Source organism: Aspergillus candidus (assembly GCF_002847045.1).
Source record: "Aspergillus candidus strain CBS 102.13 unplaced genomic scaffold BDW47scaffold_5, whole genome shotgun sequence".
Lineage (NCBI taxonomy): Eukaryota > Fungi > Ascomycota > Eurotiomycetes > Eurotiales > Aspergillaceae > Aspergillus > Aspergillus candidus.
In genome coordinates, this window is record NW_020194010.1 from 98,485 (window position 1) to 120,312 (window position 21,828).

Genomic DNA, 21,828 nt, shown 5'->3' on the forward strand with positions numbered 1-21,828 from the left:
ACATTGCAGCTACGCGGTGAGAGTGTCATGTGCCACTTGGGGATTGCGTTTCTTATTCTCTTTGCTTACCCCGTACTGCCCCGCGTATTGAGATCTTCTCTAGAGAACGGTATCTCTGACCGGAGCAACTGGTAGCTTTCGGCATGACAGAGTGGGAGAAATGATTCAGCATATGCAAGGAATCAATAGCAGTCTCCACCACGCAAGATGCATGCATATGAGGTACAGTCAAACATGAAGACACATGTCCATTGGTCCCGTTCCAAGTCTGACGCGGCAGAAGTGATACGGGTTTATGCTACTCCGTATACTACACCGACTTATCAAGGAGTCCAACAAGTGCTTGGTCTATTGTCCGTTTTACCCTAATGCGACCCCAGGTCATACACATCTCGTTCAAAACAATAAAAAAAAAAAAAAAAAAAAAAGCAAATTTAAAATCTAGAGACATGCAACATGCATTACGAGACTTCCGGAACAGAGAACCTGTCTTCCAAGCAGAAGATATTCTCCCGCCCCCCGCGAAGTAGGCGCTTGCTCCAGCTGCGGATGTGATGAAGTCAAGCCATACTTTTTCTTGTAGATTCGTGAAGTGACCCTTGCATTGATATCCCACACTCATATTCAGCGATCAGATACACCGCTGTTTAACCCCTCGCGAGCTACGAGGTCAGATACATTTAAGCTCCTCGATTCTTCTTGCATTTAGATGTTGCCCTAGTCAAGGTGTTCCTTTGTTTTGCACTGCTGTACTACGGCTTCCCTTGGACGGTAAAATAGGACGCTGATTACCTACACCATAACAATCAAGGGCTCATTTCCTTGGAGATTACCCAGACAATGGGGTTTCAGTCAATGTTTGGTCGGGAACGTCCTGCGACGGTGCCCACAGACCGAGTCATTCCCTTGCGATACTGGGATGACTTGCACTACCTACGCAGTCTTGCTCATGACTTCACCTTCCGTTTTGACGACGTCTTGGACGTAGCGAAGCTCGAGACAGCGCTGGACCGCTTGATGGAGATCGGGGATTGGGGTCAACTGGGGGCTCGCCTGCGTCTGAGTGTAAGAGCTTTTTTTCCAATCTGGCAATGCATGTATAACATCGACGTTAACAGACCATGGACCAGGACAATGGCAAGCTTGAGTACCACATCCCCGCGGAGTACAACAAGAGCACCCGCCCGGCATTCATTTTCACCAGCACTCAGTATGGCATGAGCATCAAGGAGCATCCGCTGGGCTCACAGCTGCCCAAGACCGGACAAGACCAGTCTTTCTTATCGCCCGAGTCTGCCGAATTTGCTCCTCTGGTCCGCCATTCTGATAGTCCCCGGGCTCTGGCCGATTGGATCTACACCGATCGTCCACAGCTTCACATCCACGTCGCAGTCTTCCAGGATGCAACTCTGGTGACCACCAGCTACCTCCATACCCTGTTTGATGCAGTTGCGCGGTCCAATTTCTTCCGGGCCTGGACATCTGTCCTGCAAGGCCGAGAAGCCGAGGTGCCACCTTTCGTGCCTTTTGACAAGGACCCTTTGGGCGCAGTAGGAAAGGATACCTCCCCGGCGGGCTATGTCAATTTCCAGCGCCTCGTTACAGGCCTTGGTCTCTTACTCTTCGGACTCCGGTATCTCTTTGAGCTACTCTGGTTCCGCAAGGAAGAAGAGCATTCCATCCGTCTACCAGGACACTGTGTGGACCAAATGAGGGACGCCGCACGCCAGCAACTGGCAGCCGACGCCTCGTCGCAGGGCGCTGACGAGCCATTCATAAGCGAGCCCGACGTCGTGGCCGCTTGGTGGCTGAAGACCATTGTAACGGCACTGGACCCAGCGCCTAGTCGCCCAGTCATGGTAATGAGCCCGTTCAACGCATGGGGCATCTTCAACGAGTCATTCAAGGGCGGAAAGGGCTTCATCGGAAACGCATTCTTCAACTCCTACACGGTCCACCCCACAAGCCAGATCCTCGCAGACGATAACATAGCGCATCTGGCATCCCAGAACCGCCAAGCGCTTGAGCAGCACCGAACCAAGGACCAGGTGGAAGCAATGACTGCTATCCAGCGAAAATCCATCATGGGAATACCGCCCCTGGTCGGCGGCTCGGACCTGGTCTTCCTGACGCACACCAACCAGCACAAGGCCAGATACTTCGAGACGGACTTCTCGGCTGCCGTCGTCGCCACTGGTACTCCCCTGGGTGAGAGACCCCATGCCATCGGCCGGCCATCTTACGTTAATGACATTGAACACTGTTGCTGGTACCCGACTCGCAATGTCTGCAGGGTGGTCGGCAAAGACGCTGCTGGTGACTGGTGGCTCTTGTTCAAGACCCGAGCGGAGGCTTGGCCGTCTATCCACAAACAGCTGATGACGACGATGGGAGTTGACGAGCTGCCGGAGACTCGTGTTCGTGAGACTGAGACTAAGCGGGTAGACGCCTACGCAGGAAGTGTGCCGGCTAAGAAGTCGTCCGGGATGCTTCTGGACTTCTACCTGCTCTGGAAATTGCTTGTTTAGGGGGGGTAGCCGTCTTGCCCTACATTTGGATGGTGTCTCCCTTCTCGTTTGGGGATGTCTGAGGCACGATCTTATTGCGTGGGTAACTTAGTATCGGCGAGGTTTAACTTCCCATGACGCGTGGTCTTGTGTGGAAGGTTTTCGTACGCATTTCGGTTCAATAACAAGTATATGCAGAATGTCTTTGTTTTTTGTGTTTTTCGCGAGAGATTTCATATTCAATCGGTCCAAGTGTGATGTGTCGCTTGATTCAAGTCTGATCATAAAGTAAAGTGATTCAATTTATAATGCTTTTCTGGAGACTGGAATCTTCGTATCTACAAATCTCTCCGTCGCATAGATTCCATCCAGTCTGTCATTTTCATCGATCGAATCTTTTATATCGAGTGGATATTGTGTCGTAGTATTCCGGTTCTTCGGTTTATGTGGCTCCCTTTTTTATGGCACAAATCTAGGAGGTTAGAGGACAGTCTCCTTCGGGGAACATCAGTGTCCGAACGCACCAAAAACACACTTACATATATATATATACCTCCGGGTGATCTGTTATCACTTGCCCAGCCGCAAAGGAAAAAAAAGAAGAGGAAACAAAGTACCACCTCTAACCCAAGAGAAATGCGATACGTGGCCGAAAATGATAAATCAACCATCGGAATGCGTGAAATTCTCCATTCCCCAATACTGTTTATCGGCATCCCTATCTGATACATGCGACTATGACACGTCCAATTCTGTACCGCGCCGCATTTCTGCAGAGCAAGAAAGGGCCATGGGCAGAAAGCAAACAATACTTCGAGAGCAACGGCGAGAATGGCCGACGAGGAGATCCTACTAGATAATCTCCAGCCTATAGCTGGGACGTCATGCGCAACAATCGAAGAGGTCATCGAATCCCAGATCCGGAACGAGCCCAGCAAGGCCAACTTTTTCTCTAACTACCGATTTGCGAGCGCGTCGCAGATCTGCGTTCTACTGCTGTCGGTATGCTGTGCGATAGTCGCCGGTGCGGCAATGCCTCTGGTGTCTGTTGTTTTTGGGGAGCTGGCGAGTGAGTTTGTGAGTGAAGATGGGCAGACGTCGCGGGATGTTCGAGATAGGACTAAGCATCTTACGCTATTGCTGGTGTATATCGGTGTGTGTACATGCAAAGTTACTAAGCGTTGCTGATGAAGTATACTGACACATCCAGCAATCGGATCGTTTGTCACTACCATGATCAGCACATGGGGTTTCAATGTCGTCGGGGAGCACACTACCCGTCGTCTCCAGGCGAGATATCTCTCGTCCGTGCTGCGACAAAACATGGCATACTTCGATATGGTCGGTACTGGCGAACTGATGACCCAAGTGGACCAGGACATGAAACTCATCCAGGCGGGCATCTCGCACAAAGTGGGCAACCTGTTATCCGGGGTATCCGGGTTCGTGATCGCCATCATATGCGCATTCGTCCAGAACGCACGTTTCGCATCAATCATGATATCGCAGCCGCTGGCCCTAGTTGTCCTGGTAGGGATAATGGGGTCCTGGCTAAGCAGGACCCAGGAGACGGGCATGGCCCAATATGCTCAAGCAGATAATCTAGCGCACGAGATTCTCAGCGCCATGAGAAACATCATTGCCTATCGAAGCCAAAACAGGTATGCTAGGAAGTACCATGACCGCTTACTACGCCCCACTGCGCTGGACTTTCGAGAGCGGTTGATTTTCGGAGTGACGGTTGCTGGCTCGTTCTCGATTCTGCATTGGGCTAATGGATTGGGCGTATGTGTTTCTTTTCTTCCGCGTTCTCTGTTCCCTGAGGGCTGGTGGTAATTTTTTCCAGTTCTGGCAGGCAGACCACCTCTTCCGCCAGGGGCACTGTACTATCCCACAGGCTTTGACGGTGTTGTATGCAACGACTGTCGCAGGGAGCTTGCTATGCCAAGCCTTGCCGTTCGTTGTTGATATCACCAAAGCCAACGGAGCAGCCAAGCGAGTGTTTACAGCCATCGAGCGTGTTTCGCCAATAGATCCTATGGCGGATAGCGGGCGAATATGCAGTCCCATCCGGGGAGAGATTCGGTTTGAGGACGTCAGTTTTGCTTACCCCTCGCGACCTGAACAAACTGTCTTGGAGGAGATCAACTTCCATGTACCGGCCGGGCACACGGTCGCCTTGATTGGGCCGTCAGGGTCTGGAAAGTCAACAGTCTTTGCTCTTTTGGAGCGTCTATACAATCCGCTTGGTGGATTCATCACTATAGATGATGAGCCGATTGACGAGATGGATCTGTCATGGCTACGATCCCAGATTGGATACGTTGGTCAGGATGTTACGCTGTTTCGTGCGACTTTATTCGAGAATATTGCGTCTGGGCTTCCAAACGCTGCTGCTGAGGTATCCCTGGCCATGGTCATGTCTGGGAAGATTCGATAACTTACAAAGCCACAGGGACTCGATGCATCTGCCGTCCGAAAGCTAGTAGTGCAGGCTGCCCAAACAGCGCAAATTGACTCCTTCATCATGAGTCTTCCTCAAAATTACGGTACTGTAGTAGATGGGTCAAGTCTCTCCGGTGGGCAGAGGCAAAGGCTCGCAATAGCCCGGGCAATCATATCCCAGCCATCGATCTTACTTCTAGATGAGGCTACCGCCGCTCTAGATAGCGAAAGTGAGAAAGAAGTCCAGGAGGCTCTCGACAAGGCCGCGGCTGGACGAACTATGGTGGTGATTGCCCATCGACTTTCAACAGTCCAAAATGCCGACACCATTATTGTTATGCAAAGTGGACGCATCTTAGATCAAGGGTCTCATGCGGAGTTAATCAGCACATCTGTCGTGTACCAGGAGCTAGTCAAGCAGCAGGAACTTCGGCCAGATGACGAATGCCAGGACCTTCCTTGCGCAGAGAGGAGCTTCGAAAGCGAGTTGGGGCCTAAGTCAGTTTATACTGGTGTTACGGAGACATCAAAACGTGCTACCCTTCAAGAATTCCCCAAGAGCAGCGGTATGGATCATGTTTGGCATTTGAACAAGCCCGAGCTGCCCCACGTCGTCGCAGGTACCATTCTCAGTGTCCTTGCCGGAATAACATATCCGGTCCAAGCGATCTTCTTTGGCAACGGGATCACGTCAATTGTTGATTCGCGTCTCAGCACAGGTGGACATAGCGTTCGCTTTTGGGCGCGGATGTACCTCATCCACGGCATCATTGTGTTTACAATATACTGTGCGCGAGGATACTGTTTCGCGGTCTCTGCGTCTCAGCTGCAACTCCGAGCCCGCTCAGGCCTGTTCAAAGCGCTACTGCTAAAGAGCCTCCCGTTTTTGGATCACAGAGATCACTCAATAGGGGCGATGGTGAGCTTCCTCTCATCGGGTACGCCAAAAATTATCGGCGTCTCAGGAACATCGCTAGGACTTGTCGTGGAGAGCATCGTGATGCTCGCAACAGGTATCACAGTCGGGTGCATCTTCGGATGGAAGCTAGGCATCGCAGCAACAGCCACAGTCCCATTAATAGCCATGTCCAGCTTCCTGCAGTACTATATTGAAGCGCAAGTGCAGAAGCACGTCAAGCGCGACACCGCTGCCGTAGCCATCGCACAAGAAGCTTTCTCAGCGATCAAAACTGTGACAGTCCTCGGTCTGCAGAGAACCGTCCTCGCGTCTTTTCAAATAGCAAGCACGCAAGAGACGCAGGGTAAATACTGGGCCATGTCGGCCGCCATGTACGCATGCACTACATCGCTCCGCATACTGAGCATTGCCTTTGTATTCTGGTACGGCGGAACCCATCTCATCGCCACAGGTGAGTACACCATCCAGCAGTTCTTTATCTGCTTCGCTGCTACAGTCTGGGGGTCCCAATCTGCTGCGGCTCTCTTCGCGCATGCCCCAGACATCGCGGGCGCACACGCTGCTGCTTCGCAGCTTACGGAGCTGGTGCAGAGCGATAACCCTCAGCCCCGTATCGCAGACAGCGCACAACAATACAGGCCCGCTCCCATCCCCATCCCGAACACTACCGAGTCCCTTGCACTACGACAAATCCACTTTCGATATCCTACACGCCCCTCCCAGGCAGCTTTGAACGGAATTACTCTGCACGCTCCCGCCGGAGCCTTCATCGCGCTCGTCGGGACAACAGGCTGCGGCAAAAGCTCGGTACTCAATCTAGTGGAGCGGTTCTACGCAGCCGACGCCGGGGAAATCACGTTGGGGAATCGATCCATCGAGGACTACGACATAGACAGCTATCGGGGATACCTAGCGCTCGTCGACCAGAACCCTTGTCTGGTCGGCGAAGATCTCCGCGAGTGCCTGCAGAGCGACGAACGGATTGTCTCCGACGGCTCGATCATGGCAGCATTGGAACACGTCGGATTGACTGATTTCGTGAGATCCCTTCCTCGAGGCCTGGATACGCCAATGTTGGGCAACGGATCGACTGTATCTGGGGGCCAACGCCAGCGCATGGCCATCGCCAAGGCTTTTCTATGGAATCCAAAGATACTGTATGTCTTCCGGGTAACCCTAGTGTCTTGTTTACTCATCTGATATTCTTTTTCTCCTAGTCTCCTTGACGAGGCCACCTCCGCACTGGACAGTGCCTCGGAGCAACTGGTCCAGCGGGCACTACAGCGGACGATGAAGGGCCGGACCACCATCGCCGTGGCGCATCGGCTTAAGACGATTGTGAATGCCGATGTGATCTTGGTGCTGGATCGTGGGCGGATTGTCGAGAGAGGAACGCATGACGAGCTGATGAGGCTGAGGGGGAAGTATTGGCGGATGGCTAGGTTGCAGCAGTTGAATGGGGTTTCATTTGAGTAGTATCTCTCTATGGGGTGTGTGTTATATTGTATCTGTATAAAAGACGAAATAGAGGATTCAACGTTCATTATGCCCCGGTGAGGGCCATTGTTTCAGCAAAATCGTAAATTAGTATCTTTTTGCTTCGAAAGAGGAAATACCATGTTTGTAGTAGTCATTTGAATGGAACTTGAAAGTAATTTTACCTTGTTTGCTATGGAATTTTGGACGGCTTCAGAAACCGGACTGACAAGTCAGGGACCAAATCCATCGTCAAACATACACGTCACATTGGAGCGAGTTTGCTGTACTTCCCTTCTCCCCCTTCCTGTTCCTCATGGGCAATTCTGAAGTCGAATATCTGATACCCAATGTTTTCAACAACAATCAACTTGGCCGTCATACCAAGCGGTGGGTTGCCGCATTTCCTCCGTCATTATCTATTTATTGAAGCTTAGTTGTTGCTATAGGAAAGCCCATCAAGGACCTTCCCAAGCAGCTGCGGATTGTTCCCAATGCAGCCACAAATGAACTGTACCGCTCAGTGGCAGCAGCGTCAAGATTGTCCATCCATCGTCTGAGGATAACCCATGGGCGTGACCGGACCCTAGTTTCAAATTCTGCAGATCTGACCGTGGATGAAGTTGGACTCAAGGACCAGGGCGTGATACATGTCAAGGACCTAGGTTAATACCTACCATAGCCAGCGCTGATTCTAGACTGACCTAGCTCTCTCCAATCAGGTCCCCAAATCTCATGGCGCGCCGTATACATCGCCGAATATCTTGGTCCAGCGCTGATTCCAGCGTTGTTTCTCTTCCCGCTGCGCCCTTACCTGTACAATGCAAACCTCGACACGATCCTTGCGCCGACCAACCGACAACAACTCCTTTGTGCTCTCTTGACCTTCCACTTCGTCAAGCGAGAATATGAGTCCATGTTCGTCCATCGATTCAGCAACGCCACAATGCCGGCGCGCAACATCGTCAAGAATGTCAGCTATTACTGGCTCATGGTCTCCAGCATGGCCTACCAGGCGTTCCGACCCGATCCCACGAGGGCCAGAACTACGACCGATTCAGAAACGGCAATGATGACTATCAGCGTGACTCTGTTTATATTCGGGGAGCTGGCGAACTTGAACGCCCACTTTGTGCTGCGAAACCTCCGTCGTCCCGGCTCTTCTGAGCGTGGTATTCCATGTGGGCTGGGGTTCGGCATGGTGACCTGTCCGCATTATCTTTTTGAGATTGTTTCTTGGGTTGGGATCTACCTTGTTGGTGGGATGAGAAGCTGGAGTATATTGGTTTTTATTATTGTTGGAAGTGTGCAGATGGCGCTTTGGTCGAAGAAGAAGGAGAGACGCTATCGCTTGGATTTCGGGGAACGGTATAAACCGAAGAGGTTTGTGATGATTCCTGGTGTTGTATAAAGAATTCAGTCCATCTGGATGTGTCTGAAAGGATGATATAGGATGTATGAAGTCCTTTGGTACAATCCTTAACTAGACCTAAACACGTCTCAAAGAGTCATGAAATGGATTCCGTCGATTAGTCCCAAGCTCTTCACCTTTCCGTGCACTTCTGTGAAGGCTAGTTTGTTTTGATTCCGTGATCTTCCATCTCGGCGTCGTCTGATTCTACATTTCGTGAAACGGTGTTTCCATGAAGACAAGCGTTTACTCTTCCTCCCTCCTCTGAGTTCTTCTACTCGTCAACCTCCTTATTACCCATCCTTTCCCTCCAGCCGAATTCATCGATCCAGTTGATATCATCAAAGGCCAAGATACCATCAAAGAAGAATAAGAATCAGACAACCATGTCGCCTGACCAGTCCGACGCGTCCAGCCCTTCCTCTTCTTCCGGGGGCTCTCCCACCCCTCCGTGCGTATAACCATCACTTCCTTAATTCCATGAAGATAGACCCTCTAACGAGCATATCCACAGTACCCATATCTCCCTCCGAGAATGGATAGTCGCAAACAGCTTCACCATTCGAGTAGAAGCCCCAGACCCCGCCGCCCAGGAAGAGCGCATCAAGCGCCAGCTCCGCCAGGAAATCGTGATGCTGTGGAAGAGAGTCTGGCTGGGCATCTACCGCCTCGAGGGCCTGCACGGACTCACCCATTCCTACTGCCTCAGAAGACTCTACATCGGAGCCGGCCTGGAGATCGACCTGTGGGAGTCGCCGATGGAGCAAGGCACTGCCAATACCAGGGAGTACGGCTGGAACAGCGGCATCTACTACCTGAAGCTCTACAACAACGTCTCTATCGCCACCCTCGGCGCCGTCGTCGATCTCCTGACCGAGTACGGAAATCAAGTTGCGGCTGTGGACAGAGCGTATGATTTGCTTGAGCGTCACCAGAGAGACGCGTATGTCGACGCTGCGAGCGGTATTAGATTCAGGGCTCCGGAGCCGAACTTGCAGGTTGAGTGGAGTCGTCTGTCGGCTGCGCTGCGCGATAACCTGTGGCAGCTTCAGCTTCGCACGGGCGTCATAAATCAGCTTATCTTTGATGAAGCTGTGAGATTGCATCGTCAGAATCCTACTAGGGTGCTGAGTGGCTGGTTCGTCCGAGAGAGGGCGTTTTCCAACCGACATCGTTAGAGTGATGGATCCAAGGGATGGCTAATGTTGAGCTGCTTGTTCTTCTCGTTTTTGTTTGTTTTTTTCCCTGACTCTTCCTTGTTTTGCTGGGTTTTGTTTTTTTTTGTCTTGTCCATTTCCATCCTGATCATCATGTATCGCGACTAGGCAATAGTATGCACTTCTAGCATAAGGCAGCAAGTCAATACCTTTGTTAACCTTCCCCTCAAACCTTATAGATGCTCGACACGTGCGGCAGCAGACCCTAATCTGCCCTTTTCACGAATATGCTACTCCGTAGATACTTCGCCCCAAGTTTTCCACCAATAATATGGTTATATTTCTCCCCTCAATAATATTGCTGGATAGTTGCTGTGATACTGATTAGGTGATGAGGTGATCAAGGTGATGAGGTGGTGACTTCATTATGACTCGCGCAACCAGATCACAACTTGCCCGGAGTCTCCGATCCGAACCAGCTTTATTCACCTTGTGCTTGAGTCTGTCTCTCCATCTGAGTCTTTTACTAGTGATGTTCAGGAACTATTTGTTTATGCTGTCGATGTGATTCTTTGTGCACGATGACTAAATCGCAGGCAGGCAGACTGACGTAACCAGTGCAGGGTCACTCTGAACTCTTCTTTTAGTCTTGCTTTCTCAATGAAGCATATTCAATATGGATTCCTCTAAAGTATATTATATTACTGTCATTACTTAGTCTACCACAATCAATTAGATGCCGGGGTTCCGCTTGCGTTGTGCGAGTTGACCATGGACGCCGAGCGCAGCCCCGATAACCACACCTCGGGGATGCAGCCCGAGCAGCAAAGACAAGCAATTTCCGACACAGCTGCGGTTCCGGAGACGGTGTCAGCCCAATCGTCCATATCCGAGGCCGAAGAAACGTATGCGCCCATCCGAACCCAGAAGTCCAACCGATCAGGCAGCCAAGAGAGGCCACCGCTGGGGCAGACACTCACGGAGGATTCATTTATGCGGGCAATCTCGCGACGGCGGAGCAGTTCCTCTACGATCCATTCGACGAGCGATACAGCAGACGATGTGCAGATCGCGAAGCTTGTTTCGCGCATGTTTGGTCGAGAGCGCAAGGCCAATTCCGACGAGGAGAAGACTCGGCACTTGGGTGTTGTCTGGAAGAACCTGACGGTCAAGGGGGTTGGTCTTGGGGCGGCCATTCAGCCGACGAATTCGGATATCTTTCTTGCGCTGCCTCGGCTTGTGAAGGATTCTGTCTCGAGGTTGTTGAAGGGGAATGCTGGAGGCCCTCCTCTGCGGACGATTATTGATGATTTTACCGTATGTGCTGTTGTGGGGATGTGAAATTGAGTTTCAGACCACTGATGCTTTTGAAGGGATGCGTTCGGCCAGGAGAGATGCTGTTGGTTCTTGGGAGACCGGGCTCTGGGTGCTCGACATTTTTGAAAACGCTGGGGAACCAACGGTCAGGCTATAAGAGCATTGAAGGCGATGTGCGATACGGCGGCGCAGATGCGGAAACCATGGCTAAGAGATATCGCTCAGAGGGTAAATGACTGTATTCTTTCCCTTCTAGCAGATCGGGGTGCTAATTCTACATTCGTAGTTTTGTATAACCCTGAGGAAGATCTTCACTACGCTACCCTGACGGTGAGGGACACCCTCCTATTCGCGCTCAAAACCAGAACCCCAGACAAAGATTCACGGCTCCCTGGCGAGAGTCGCAAGGAGTATCAGAACACCTTTCTATCGGCCATCGCCAAGCTTTTCTGGATCGAACACGCCCTCGATACGAAAGTCGGCAACGAGATGATACACGGGATATCAGGCGGCGAGAAGAAACGGGTCTCCATCGGCGAAGCCATGGTAACCAAGGCTAGCACCCAGTGCTGGGATAACTCGACCAAGGGTCTCGATGCGAGCACGGCGCTCGAGTACGTGCAAAGCCTGAGGAGTCTCACGGACACGGCGTATGCCTCTACCCTCGTTGCGCTCTACCAAGCCTCTGAAAACCTGTACAACAACTTCGACAAAGTCATCCTTATCGAAGAGGGAAAATGTGCATATTTCGGTCCCACCCAGGAAGCAAAGGCCTATTTCGAGCGATTGGGCTTCGAATGCCCCCCACGGTGGACAACTCCAGATTTTCTGACGTCGGTGAGCGACCCTCACGCACGGCGCGTGAAGAGCGGTTGGGAAGACCGCATTCCTCGCACTGGGAACGACTTCCAGAAGATCTACCGCTCAAGCGAAACTTACAACGAAACGATGGCAGACATCGACGACTTCGAGAAGGAGCTCGCATGCCAGGAACAGGAGCGAGAGGCTGCGCGAGAAAGCATGCCCAAGAAGAACTACACTGTTCCGTTTACGCAACAGGTCCTCACGTTAACCCACCGCCAGTTTCTCATCATGTACGGTGACAAGCAGACCTTGGTCATGAAGTGGGCTATGCTCGTCTTCCAGGCGCTCATTATCGGAAGTCTTTTCTACAATCTGCCTCCTACCAGGTTAGTGGATATGCTGTGTTGGCTGGACGTCAAGCGCGCTAATAGGTTTCAATTCTAGCTCTGGCGTCTTTACAAGGGGCGGTGTTCTGTTCTTCATACTTCTGTTTAATGCTTTGCTTGCTATGGCGGAGCTTACGTCCTTTTTCGACTGTCGGCCCGTTATATTGAAGCATAAGAGCTTGTATGTATCCCTCGAGCGGTATATTTGGATTGTTAACTTACTGACGGAAAAGCTCGTTCTATCGTCCGTCTGCGTTTGCCCTGGCGCAGGTTGCTGTTGATGTTCCTGTAATATTCATTCAGGTCACATTATTCGAGGTGGTTGTATATTTGTATGCTGAGGCCATGGCTGCATTTCCGGATCAGATTACTGATAGTGCGACTACAGCATGTCAAATCTTCAGAGAACGGCCTCTCAATTCTTCATCAATTTCCTCATCATTTTCATTCTCACCATGACTATGTACTCTTTCTTTCGTTCCATTGGTGCACTCAGCGGTTCTCTTGATGCTGGTATATATCCTTACCCCCTTATCTAGACGTTTCGCTCATTATGGAACAGCAACGCGCATTACTGGGGTTGCAATACAAGCCCTCGTCGTCTATACTGGTAATACTGGACTATACTTGATCAAGTGCTGGTACTGACACTCTCCATCCAGGTTATCTCATCCCACCGTGGAAAATGCACCCTTGGTTAAAGTGGCTGATCTGGATCAACCCCGTCCAATACGCCTTCGAAGCGGTGATGGCGAACGAATTCTACAACCTACATATCCAATGCGAGCCCGCCAATACTGTGCCTTTTGGTCCTAATGCCTCCCCGGGCCACCAAACATGCTCAATACAAGGGAGCACGCCAGACAGGTTGACTGTCTTGGGCTCCGACTACATCAAAAACGCCTTCACGTACACTCGGGCCCATTTGTGGAGAAACTTTGGTATCATCATCGGGTGGTTCATCTTCTTCGTCGCGCTGACCATGCTGGGGATGGAGTTGCGCAAGCCGAACAAAGGCGGAAGTGCAGTCACTATTTTCAAGAGAGGCGAGGCCCCGGAGGCGGTGCAGGAGGCGTTCAAGCAAAAAGAGCTTCCCAGTGATGTGGAAAAAGGGAATCAAACCAACGGCACCCAGTCTGACATGGAAAAGCAGAGCTCCGATGAATCTGGAGATGCCGTCGAAGGGATTGCACAAAGCACCTCGATTTTCACGTGGAAGAACGTGAACTACACCATCCCTTATCACGGTGGGCAGAAGCAACTGCTGCAGAATGTGCAAGGATATGTTAAGCCGGGGCGTTTGACTGCCCTAATGGGTGCATCCGGTGCAGGGTTAGTATTTGCATCGAGCAGCTTATGACGTCCTGCTTACAGTTTTGAAAATACAGGAAGACCACTTTACTCAATACCCTAGCTCAACGAATAACCCTAGGCGTCGTATCTGGTACATTCCTCGTGGATGGAAGGTAAGTCACAACATAAGGTCAACCTTTTTACATCGACTAACATCCCCAGGCCCTTACCTCGAAGCTTCCAAAGAGCAACCGGCTTCGCAGAGCAAATGGACATCCATGAGCCCACAGCCACCGTGAAGGAATCACTCCGATTTTCCGCACTCCTGCGCCAGCCGAAGGAAGTCCCGGTCCGCGAGAAATACGACTACTGTGAGAAGATTATCGACCTGCTGGAAATGCGGTCAATAGCTGGAGCGATAGTAGGGTCGGGAGGCACTGGACTGAACCAGGAGCAGCGAAAGCGATTGACTATAGCGGTCGAGCTAGCGAGCAAGCCGGAGCTGCTGCTCTTCCTTGACGAGCCCACCTCAGGGCTCGACTCGCTGGCCGCTTACAACATCGTGCGGTTTCTTCGGCGATTGGCGGATTCGGGACAAGCGATTCTGTGCACAATTCACCAGCCTTCCGCCATCTTATTCGAGCAATTCGACGAGTTACTGCTGTTGCAGAACGGCGGGAGAGTCGTCTATCACGGCGAGCTGGGACAGGACTCGACCAAGCTCCTGGAGTATTTCGAACGGAATGGGGGCAAAAGTTGCCCTCCCCATGCGAATCCAGCAGAGGTATGTCTTGCATGATGTTGTCGCGGCTCGCACCATTTTCTTAAATTCATTTTCTTGCACAGTACATGCTGGATGTTATCGGCGCCGGAAACCCCGACTACAAGGGCCAGGACTGGAGCGATGTCTGGGCCAATTCGCGCGAGTGTCAACAGATTTCCGAAGACATTGATCGCATCATCGAGACAAACCGAACAACGGAGGATAAGGGCACCAAGGACGACAGCAGAGAATTCGCCATGTCTCGGTGGGTACAGGTTGTGGAGTGTTCAAAACGAGCCTTTGTGGCCTACTGGCGGACGCCCCAGTATACGATTGTACGTTTAACCCCCTAAGATCTATATCCACGGCCATATACTCTAACATTCGAACAGGGCAAATTCATGCTCCACATCTTCACCGGGCTCTTCAACACGTTCACCTTTTGGCACGTAGGAAACAGCTACATCGACATGCAGTCTCGACTCTTCTCAATCTTCATGACATTGACCATCTGCCCGCCTCTCATCCAACAGCTTCAACCACGATACCTCCATTTCCGCAACCTCTACGAATCCCGCGAGGCAAACTCCAAGATCTACTCCTGGACAGCATTCGTAGCGAGCGCTATCCTCCCCGAGCTCCCCTACTCCATCGTAGCAGGCTCCATCTACTTCAACTGCTGGTACCCCCCCCCCCCCCAAATATCATCCAACCTTCCATCCCATAAAGACCTCCCCAACTCACCCAAGACAACAGGTACTGGGGCCTCTGGCTCCCGCGCGACTCCTTCAGCGCAGGCTACGTCTGGATGCTCCTCATGCTCTTCGAGCTCTTCTACATCGGCTTCGGGCAATTCATCGCCGCGCTCTCCCCCAACGAGCTCTTCGCGTCGCTCCTCGTCCCGACATTCTTCACCTTCGTCGTCTCCTTCTGCGGCATCGTCGTGCCCTACGTGGCCCTCGTCCACTTCTGGCGCTCCTGGATGTACTGGCTCACCCCGTTCACGTACCTGCTGGAAGGCTTGCTCAGCGTTGTGATCCACGACGTGCCTATCCGCTGTATCGACAGGGAAGAGAGCAGGTTTTCGCCGCCGCCGGGACAGTCATGTCAGGAGTACGCGGGTCCGTTTACCCGGAAGATGGGTGGGTATGTGCGTGATGCTGGGGATGGGATGTGTGCGTTTTGTCAGTACTCGACTGGGGATGAGTTTGTATGTTTCCCTCTCTTCTTTTGCCCTCGGTCTTTTTTCTTTTCTTTTTTCCCCCCCTTCACGGAATAAGACGGTAGACTTGCAAAAAGACCACTACTCATGCTAATGCGAAACTCTATAGGGCGCCAGCTTCAACGTATACTACTCCCATAAATGGCGCGACTACGTAAGTCATCCACATGCTCCCAATACCCACTACCTTACCACAAATATATACCCCCGCCCCACATAAACCACCCAAACATCAAATCCAAACCATCTAACAAATACCAGGGAATCTTCTGGGCCTACGTGATCTTCAATTTCGCCGCCGTGTTCGCCCTCTCGTGGTTTTATCTCCACGGGTTCAAAGATTTGAAGCGCTGGCTTGGTGCCCGGAGAACGAAGAAGACTGGGGCTGGTGAGTCGCAATGAGGTGACTTTTTAACTTTTACATACAGCATTTGCATACTGTACATCGCGTCTATTCGAGACTGGATCCCTGGAGTCTAGGTTACAGATAAGAATTTACTTGTGTTTGTGCATATAGTGATCATACATCTCATTAAGGATGTTGTTAACATACGCAAGTGGTAATTGATACAAGTCAAACACAGCGAAGATTCGATTTCCGACAGTTATATACATGAGTGTTTTTTTTTTTTTTCTTTCTTTTCTTTTTCTCTTGGAATTCGGCGTTCAAGTATAGTCACAATGCAATGTTCATTCGTACCTTGGCTGAGTCGATGACGTAAGGACACACCTGGATAACATGTGATTAAATTAATAATAGAGCGTTTCGGATGGAACAGTAGTGAAATAGACAGTGTGTGGACCGGAGCTTGGTGGCTCAAGTCCCGCCGGAATTGGACGGCGGAGGAGTTGGAGCGGCGGGACTGGCGAGACTGGAGACCATGAGAGACGACTGGGGAGTGTTCCACTGGTGGGAGGAGCTGGAAGGCCGTTGAGCCGGAGGCGGATGGCTGGCGCTCTCTGCGGGCTGCGAGGGGTTTGCGGAATGGTGGCCGTTCATGAGACGTGGACGTTTGGCCTGATGTCCGGCGTTGGGACTCCGGCTGGGATCTTGCGGGATATAGGGCGACGTCTGTTGGCTCGGAGAGGCAGAGGGTGCGCTGGGGTGGGCGGGCGACGTACCCGGGCTCAAAGCCGGCGGCGGCTGCAGCTGTTTCGGTCGGGGAAAGGTCGGATCTCCACCGCTGCGCGACTTGTTCTCCGTGGGGGTAAGGTCGTCTGCCGTCGTCGCGTGGCCGACCCCGATCCGGCCCATGCCGCGATCATGCATCACGACGCGCTTCCACTTGGACACCACGCTGTCGTAGTCCCAGCGAGGCGAGTTGGGACTGATCTGGCTTTCCTTGGTATCCAGATCTCGGGCGACATCGCGCGGCAACGGCAGCGTATCCGGAGGGAAGAGAGCGAACTCCCGCGGCCACTGGCACGACCCCAGTCGCTCCACCTGGGCGCGAAGCTGGTTCGTCTCCTGTTGCACCCGCGCCAGCTGGTCATCCAACAGTTTCCGTTTCTCCATTTCGCGAGCGAAGGCTCGAGTGATCTCGAGCTGCCACACTTCCCGTCTCGCGTCCTGGTGAAGATCTGTCCAGTTTTTAAATGCCAGCTCCAGGTGTCGCAGACTCATTTCCTCGTGCTGCTGCGCATTCCGGCCGATCATGCTGGAGTCCATGCCAAGATTCACCCGTCCCGCCTGGGTGCGACTTGCGGACTCAGCGGACAGCTGGTCCGACTGCCATTGTTCAATTTTCGCACGGATAGCCTGCCGCACGATCTCGACGTGTTCCACACCGGGAGGTTGAAGGGGGAACGAGGTAGGGGACGGGAACGGATGGGTCGCAAAAAGACTCGGAGGCGGGGGCAGCAGCTGTAGGCAGAGCGACGGGAAGGTCTGCGATTGGATGTCGAAATCAAATGGGGAAAGTCGAGGTCTTAATCTAGATCTGTTGCGCATGGAGGTTAGTACAGGTCGCCTACTCCAAGGTGGAGCGAGAAGAAAGTGGGGGGAAAAAACCGTACGTTGCAGCCTTGACATTGTCCAAAACCTCCCGCAACGCCAGCTCCAGCGCTCTCATTGTATCGGGGTTGTTCGAACTCGCGCCGCGGCTTGCATAATCCGGAAGGTTCATCGAACCGGTCCGAGACTGCGAAGCGGCAAATCGTGAGGAGCTGGCAGCATCGGGGGTCTGTTGGGGATTGGGAATGTCGTTGATCACACCGGTCGCATGCCATGTGGGCGTATTGAACATCATCCGAACCCCATCCCGCGACTTCCCAGACTCCCCTGATGGATACGAATCCAACTGGCCCTTCCCCGTCGTTCGTTCCGGGGTGTCCCGTTTGCCCGTGGAGGTGCGCGCCTGTCGCCGCGTGATGCCGCTCCGAATGCGCCGAATCTCCTCAACATCGTGAACGCCGTCTGGTTTCTTCTTGAAGAGAAATTGATCCAAGTGACGACCTAGAGACGACGAGGTAAAGGCCTGATTGCAGTACTGACATTTCCGATCTTTGAGGGATGAACCCTTTCCGCCCGGAGCATTCTCATCGGCACCCGTGGAGCCCTCAGGGGTGTTCGCTGGGTGGTTAGACGCGCTGTCATCCATGTTCCACAGAACGCGTGATCAGTAGGCTGCAGACAGGAGTAGAATCACGGAGAGCTGGTAAAATAACGCGTTTCAGTTTCACCAGAACCAGGTCATTCGATGGCGCGCTGCACCTCGATGCAAGACGAAAAACAAATATGCGAGGGAGGTGGATAAAAAAAATATAAATAAAGATAGCGAACGGAGAGAAGAAAAGGCGGATCGTCAGTGTCGACGCCAGGGGAAAAGATGAGGCGAAGTCGAAGATCGCAAGCAACAGACGAAAGGGATGAGTTGCAGGAGACAGAGAGAGAAGAGGGGAGTGGGGGATGTTTGTGGTGGAGGAGGAGGAGGTTGAGAGGGGGGAAAATGGAAGAAGAGGAAAAAAGGATGGAAGGAGAAGAAGAAGAAGCAAGGCGGGAAGAGCCAGAAACGTGACGATCGATCGGAGTCGCTGCCAAGCTTTCTCAGCCTGTGTGGGGTTCAGCCTCTTTGCTCTCTCTGGATCTTACCATACTTCTTCTTTCTCTTCTTCTGGTTATACATGTTGTTATTCACCCCTAGTCTTTGTCAATCTATCGCCTCTGGGCTGGAAATACAATGGCAGTTGCCATTTTACATTGTGTTGATACGCAAGATCTGATCCAGATTCCCATCAGTCACTACATCCAAAAGCTTTCTTATGCGACAACCAGCTAATTGAAATGACAATGTCGGTCCATCAATGACCATGACCCACTGTGTCGCAATGTGATACACGGCAGATCACCTTTCTGGACTATCAATAGAACCAAATTGAAACCTCTACCCTCTCACAGCCTCCCCAATGTACTCCGCCAACGTCAGCATCTTTTCTTCTTGAAGGCGTCGCCCAACGAGCTGCAGTCCGACGGGCGCATGGTGGTATGCTTCAGCATCATCTGGACTGATGTCAGCGGATACGATTCTACCATCATGGCAATTTCCATCAAGCAGGGGCACTCACACTCGTCCTGGATCGTCTGATCCACCTCGCTCAGGACCTGCAGATCCGAATGGGGCACGTCGACCGTCTTGTCGGCATGAGTCACCGGGAATACCACGCTTGTGTAATCCAGAAGGTTGACAAGTGAGGTATATCCAACGTGGCGGTATTTCAAGGGTAGCACCGCAGCGTGTGGCGCACACGGACTGATCACCCCATCGACCGGTCGTCCGGTACCAGTCAGTTCGGCGGTACTATTCCAGTAATCCATATAGAGCTTCTGGTACTCCCGTTTCTCTACATTCAATGCCGCGAGCTCCTGCGCTTTCAAATGCGCTGCATCGGCATCCACAATGGTCTGAGGAGGGTTGATTTCCCCAGAAAGTTGAAAGTGATGCTGAATGTCTGCGCCACCGTCCTGGTCGAAGATTCGTCCCTGTGATCGTCAGCCATGTTTCATCAGATACCCTTCGTAGCCACTTAATCCATACAGTCAATCCATATCCAACTCCGAGACTAGGGGGGTTCCATGCGATGACCTGTTCAAATGTTTAGCATGTCGGTTGAAGGGGTCAGACTCGCATTAGCCTTGTCATACCTTGTGTCCCAGCTGTTTCAGTCTCTGTTCCACCTGACCCAATGCCCTCGCCACCGGTGGCTGAGGATGCACGATGCCGTCGTGATGTAGAATGGCGAAAGAAAGCTTGGATTCACCAGCAGCGGAGGCGTGGATCAGGGCACGGGTCTCCCGTTCAATGTCATCCCGCCACGGCACCTCCAAGACAAGCGGATCATGATACCAGGGCTGTTGACTGAGCACGGCTTTAAAAAGAAACGTCAGGGAACGCGCCGTGGCCGCCAGGGGCCCGATCACTGATAGAATGCTATTCTGGCCGTCCATGGAGTTGGCAGCTCCTTCATAAGGCATCCTGCCAGACGACGGACGCACACCAAACAAGCCATTAAAAGACGCCGGAATGCGGATACTCCCGCCAATATCAGTCCCAAATCCACCCGGGGACCCCTTTAAGGCGATGAGCGCCCCCTCCCCGCCAGAGCTACCCCCGCAGGAGAGAAGGCGATTCTGGGGGTTGGTGGCGTACCCGATAATGTTGTTGACCGTTTCGCCCGCCATCAACGTGACAGGCACGCTCGTCTTACAGAACAGCACAGCCCCTAGACTTCTCAGCTCCCTGACCAGTTCACTTTCAAACACGCCCTTCCGCGCGTCGCCTTTCTTGCCCTGGAACGTGCCAATCCAGCCCACGTATCCCATCGTCGTCTCGACGCCTTTGACATGAAACTGGTCTTTCAGGCTTACGGGCAGACCATGCAGAGGCCCAACCGGCTTTTTGTTTTCCGCGTAGTAGGCATCTAAACGCCTTGCGTCTTCGATGGCCGCTTCAAAGAATACCTCATGCAGACAATGCACCTGAGAATGAGTCAGCCACTGCCTGTTGCCCCAACCGTACCCCATGATCGTTGTCGCGACATACAAGCTGATGGGCAAGCGCAGCCCGATGGCAAAACGCCTCAGTCACCTCCACCGCAGACCACTGCCCCGACGTAGTCTTCTCCGCGATTCCAACGGCGTCAGTCTCAGTGATCTCGACCTCGCGAGGAGTCAGGAACTGCTGGATATAAGAACCCGTCACGTCGCGGAGTTCCGCGGGTTCAGGAACGGGGTCCTGGAACCTCCATTTCGCGGGGATGGCGTCCAGGATGGACTGACGCTTAGTCTCCGCTAGTGTTTTCCATTGAGGGATCGTCATGGTCACTACTTAAAGAGTAAACCAACGAATATAAACAGCTCAAATCAAATCGCAATGGTAGGATAGATAGATATATGTCGCTTGAACAAGAGACGGAGTACGCCCTCGCGGCACCGACCACACAACCTTAGTAACCACCAACCACCTATGGTTCAAATGACTACACCTCGTAACTAGTTAATCATCAGTAACCAAGGTGGATTCCGCGGCACTTATCAGGAGGGGAAGTTACCAAGAAAGGCAGGCCAAGAGATTTGGGACCCGTTGAGATATCCGGACTATTGGAGGGGGAAGTACGAATGAGGGGGTTCCCTGCGGGGCGGTTGTCGGTCCCGAATTGGTGTTCCAGGAGCCATGTGGGCAGTGGGTTCTGGCGGTGTTGGGGTTGGTAGGTAGTGTGCCCACTGCCACCTATGGGACAATGATAATGACTCATACGAATGGTTAATGGGAGGACAGCCGAGAGGTGAAGTTGTCAGAGTTTCAATGTAGGATGGTTTTTTGTGGAGGTTCTGTTTATGGCTGAGCGGATTAATCCAACGTGGAAGAATACGAGGTTGTTATATCTTGGGAAGAATTACCATTCGGCTACAGAAGATTATATCATGGCGCTTTTGCGCTTGGTGGGTAACGTTATATTGCGACATTAGATAAGGTTGCATTTCGGTGTTATTTTACGTTGATAATCGATGACCGACCAAGTCGTACAGCTTGATAGTGCACTCGATGTTGGACGTAGCTAGGGCGTCTTGAAGCCCGCAATTTCTTTGCGCTCGTATGGGGTGGCTCTCAATGTTTTGTTATGTGTAGAAC

At 52.2% G+C, this 21,828-nt stretch overlaps 6 protein-coding genes across 6 annotated transcripts; 4 read left to right on the forward strand and 2 right to left on the reverse strand.

Moving 5' to 3' along the window:
• Positions 1-113: 113 nt before the first annotated feature.
• Positions 114-731, reverse strand: BDW47DRAFT_65088 (uncharacterized protein). The gene has a single exon (XM_024819528.1). The coding sequence runs from the start codon at positions 620-622 to the stop codon at positions 311-313; it is 312 nt and encodes a 103-aa protein (XP_024675199.1). The 5' UTR covers positions 623-731; the 3' UTR covers positions 114-310.
• On the forward strand, positions 732-2,572 carry BDW47DRAFT_65095 (uncharacterized protein). The gene is made up of 2 exons (XM_024819530.1): positions 732-1,065; positions 1,131-2,572. Exons 1-2 carry the CDS (start codon positions 841-843, stop codon positions 2,526-2,528), a joined length of 1,623 nt encoding a protein of 540 aa, XP_024675200.1. The 5' UTR covers positions 732-840; the 3' UTR covers positions 2,529-2,572.
• A 766-nt stretch (positions 2,573-3,338) lies between these two features.
• On the forward strand, positions 3,339-7,347 carry BDW47DRAFT_133647 (ABC transporter ATP-binding protein; the record flags this gene model as incomplete). The annotated part of the gene is made up of 5 exons (XM_024817889.1): positions 3,339-3,660; positions 3,718-4,292; positions 4,354-4,908; positions 4,963-7,028; positions 7,089-7,347. The coding sequence occupies 5 exons, from the start codon at positions 3,339-3,341 to the stop codon at positions 7,345-7,347; spliced, it is 3,777 nt and encodes a 1,258-aa protein (XP_024675201.1).
• Positions 7,348-7,697: 350 nt separating this feature from the next.
• Positions 7,698-8,758, forward strand: BDW47DRAFT_133648 (steroid reductase; the record flags this gene model as incomplete). Its single annotated transcript, XM_024817890.1, has 3 exons — positions 7,698-7,737; positions 7,797-8,012; positions 8,070-8,758. 3 exons carry the CDS (start codon positions 7,698-7,700, stop codon positions 8,756-8,758), a joined length of 945 nt encoding a protein of 314 aa, XP_024675202.1.
• A 1,714-nt stretch (positions 8,759-10,472) lies between these two features.
• BDW47DRAFT_65114 (putative ABC transporter) lies at positions 10,473-16,338 on the forward strand. Its single transcript, XM_024819531.1, has 15 exons — positions 10,473-11,232; positions 11,289-11,460; positions 11,519-12,422; positions 12,481-12,603; positions 12,656-12,754; positions 12,811-12,935; positions 12,985-13,032; positions 13,085-13,754; positions 13,811-13,888; positions 13,938-14,499; positions 14,562-14,813; positions 14,871-15,160; positions 15,235-15,688; positions 15,810-15,854; positions 15,962-16,338. Exons 1-15 carry the CDS (start codon positions 10,687-10,689, stop codon positions 16,100-16,102), a joined length of 4,509 nt encoding a protein of 1,502 aa, XP_024675203.1. The 5' UTR covers positions 10,473-10,686; the 3' UTR covers positions 16,103-16,338.
• Positions 16,339-16,517: 179 nt separating this feature from the next.
• BDW47DRAFT_115389 (amidase signature domain-containing protein) lies at positions 16,518-21,015 on the reverse strand (the record flags this gene model as incomplete). Its single annotated transcript, XM_024814790.1, has 7 exons — positions 16,518-17,640; positions 17,717-18,258; positions 19,096-19,199; positions 19,265-19,679; positions 19,735-19,782; positions 19,842-20,675; positions 20,740-21,015. The coding sequence occupies 7 exons, from the start codon at positions 21,013-21,015 to the stop codon at positions 16,518-16,520; spliced, it is 3,342 nt and encodes a 1,113-aa protein (XP_024675204.1).
• Positions 21,016-21,828: the final 813 nt, after the last annotated feature.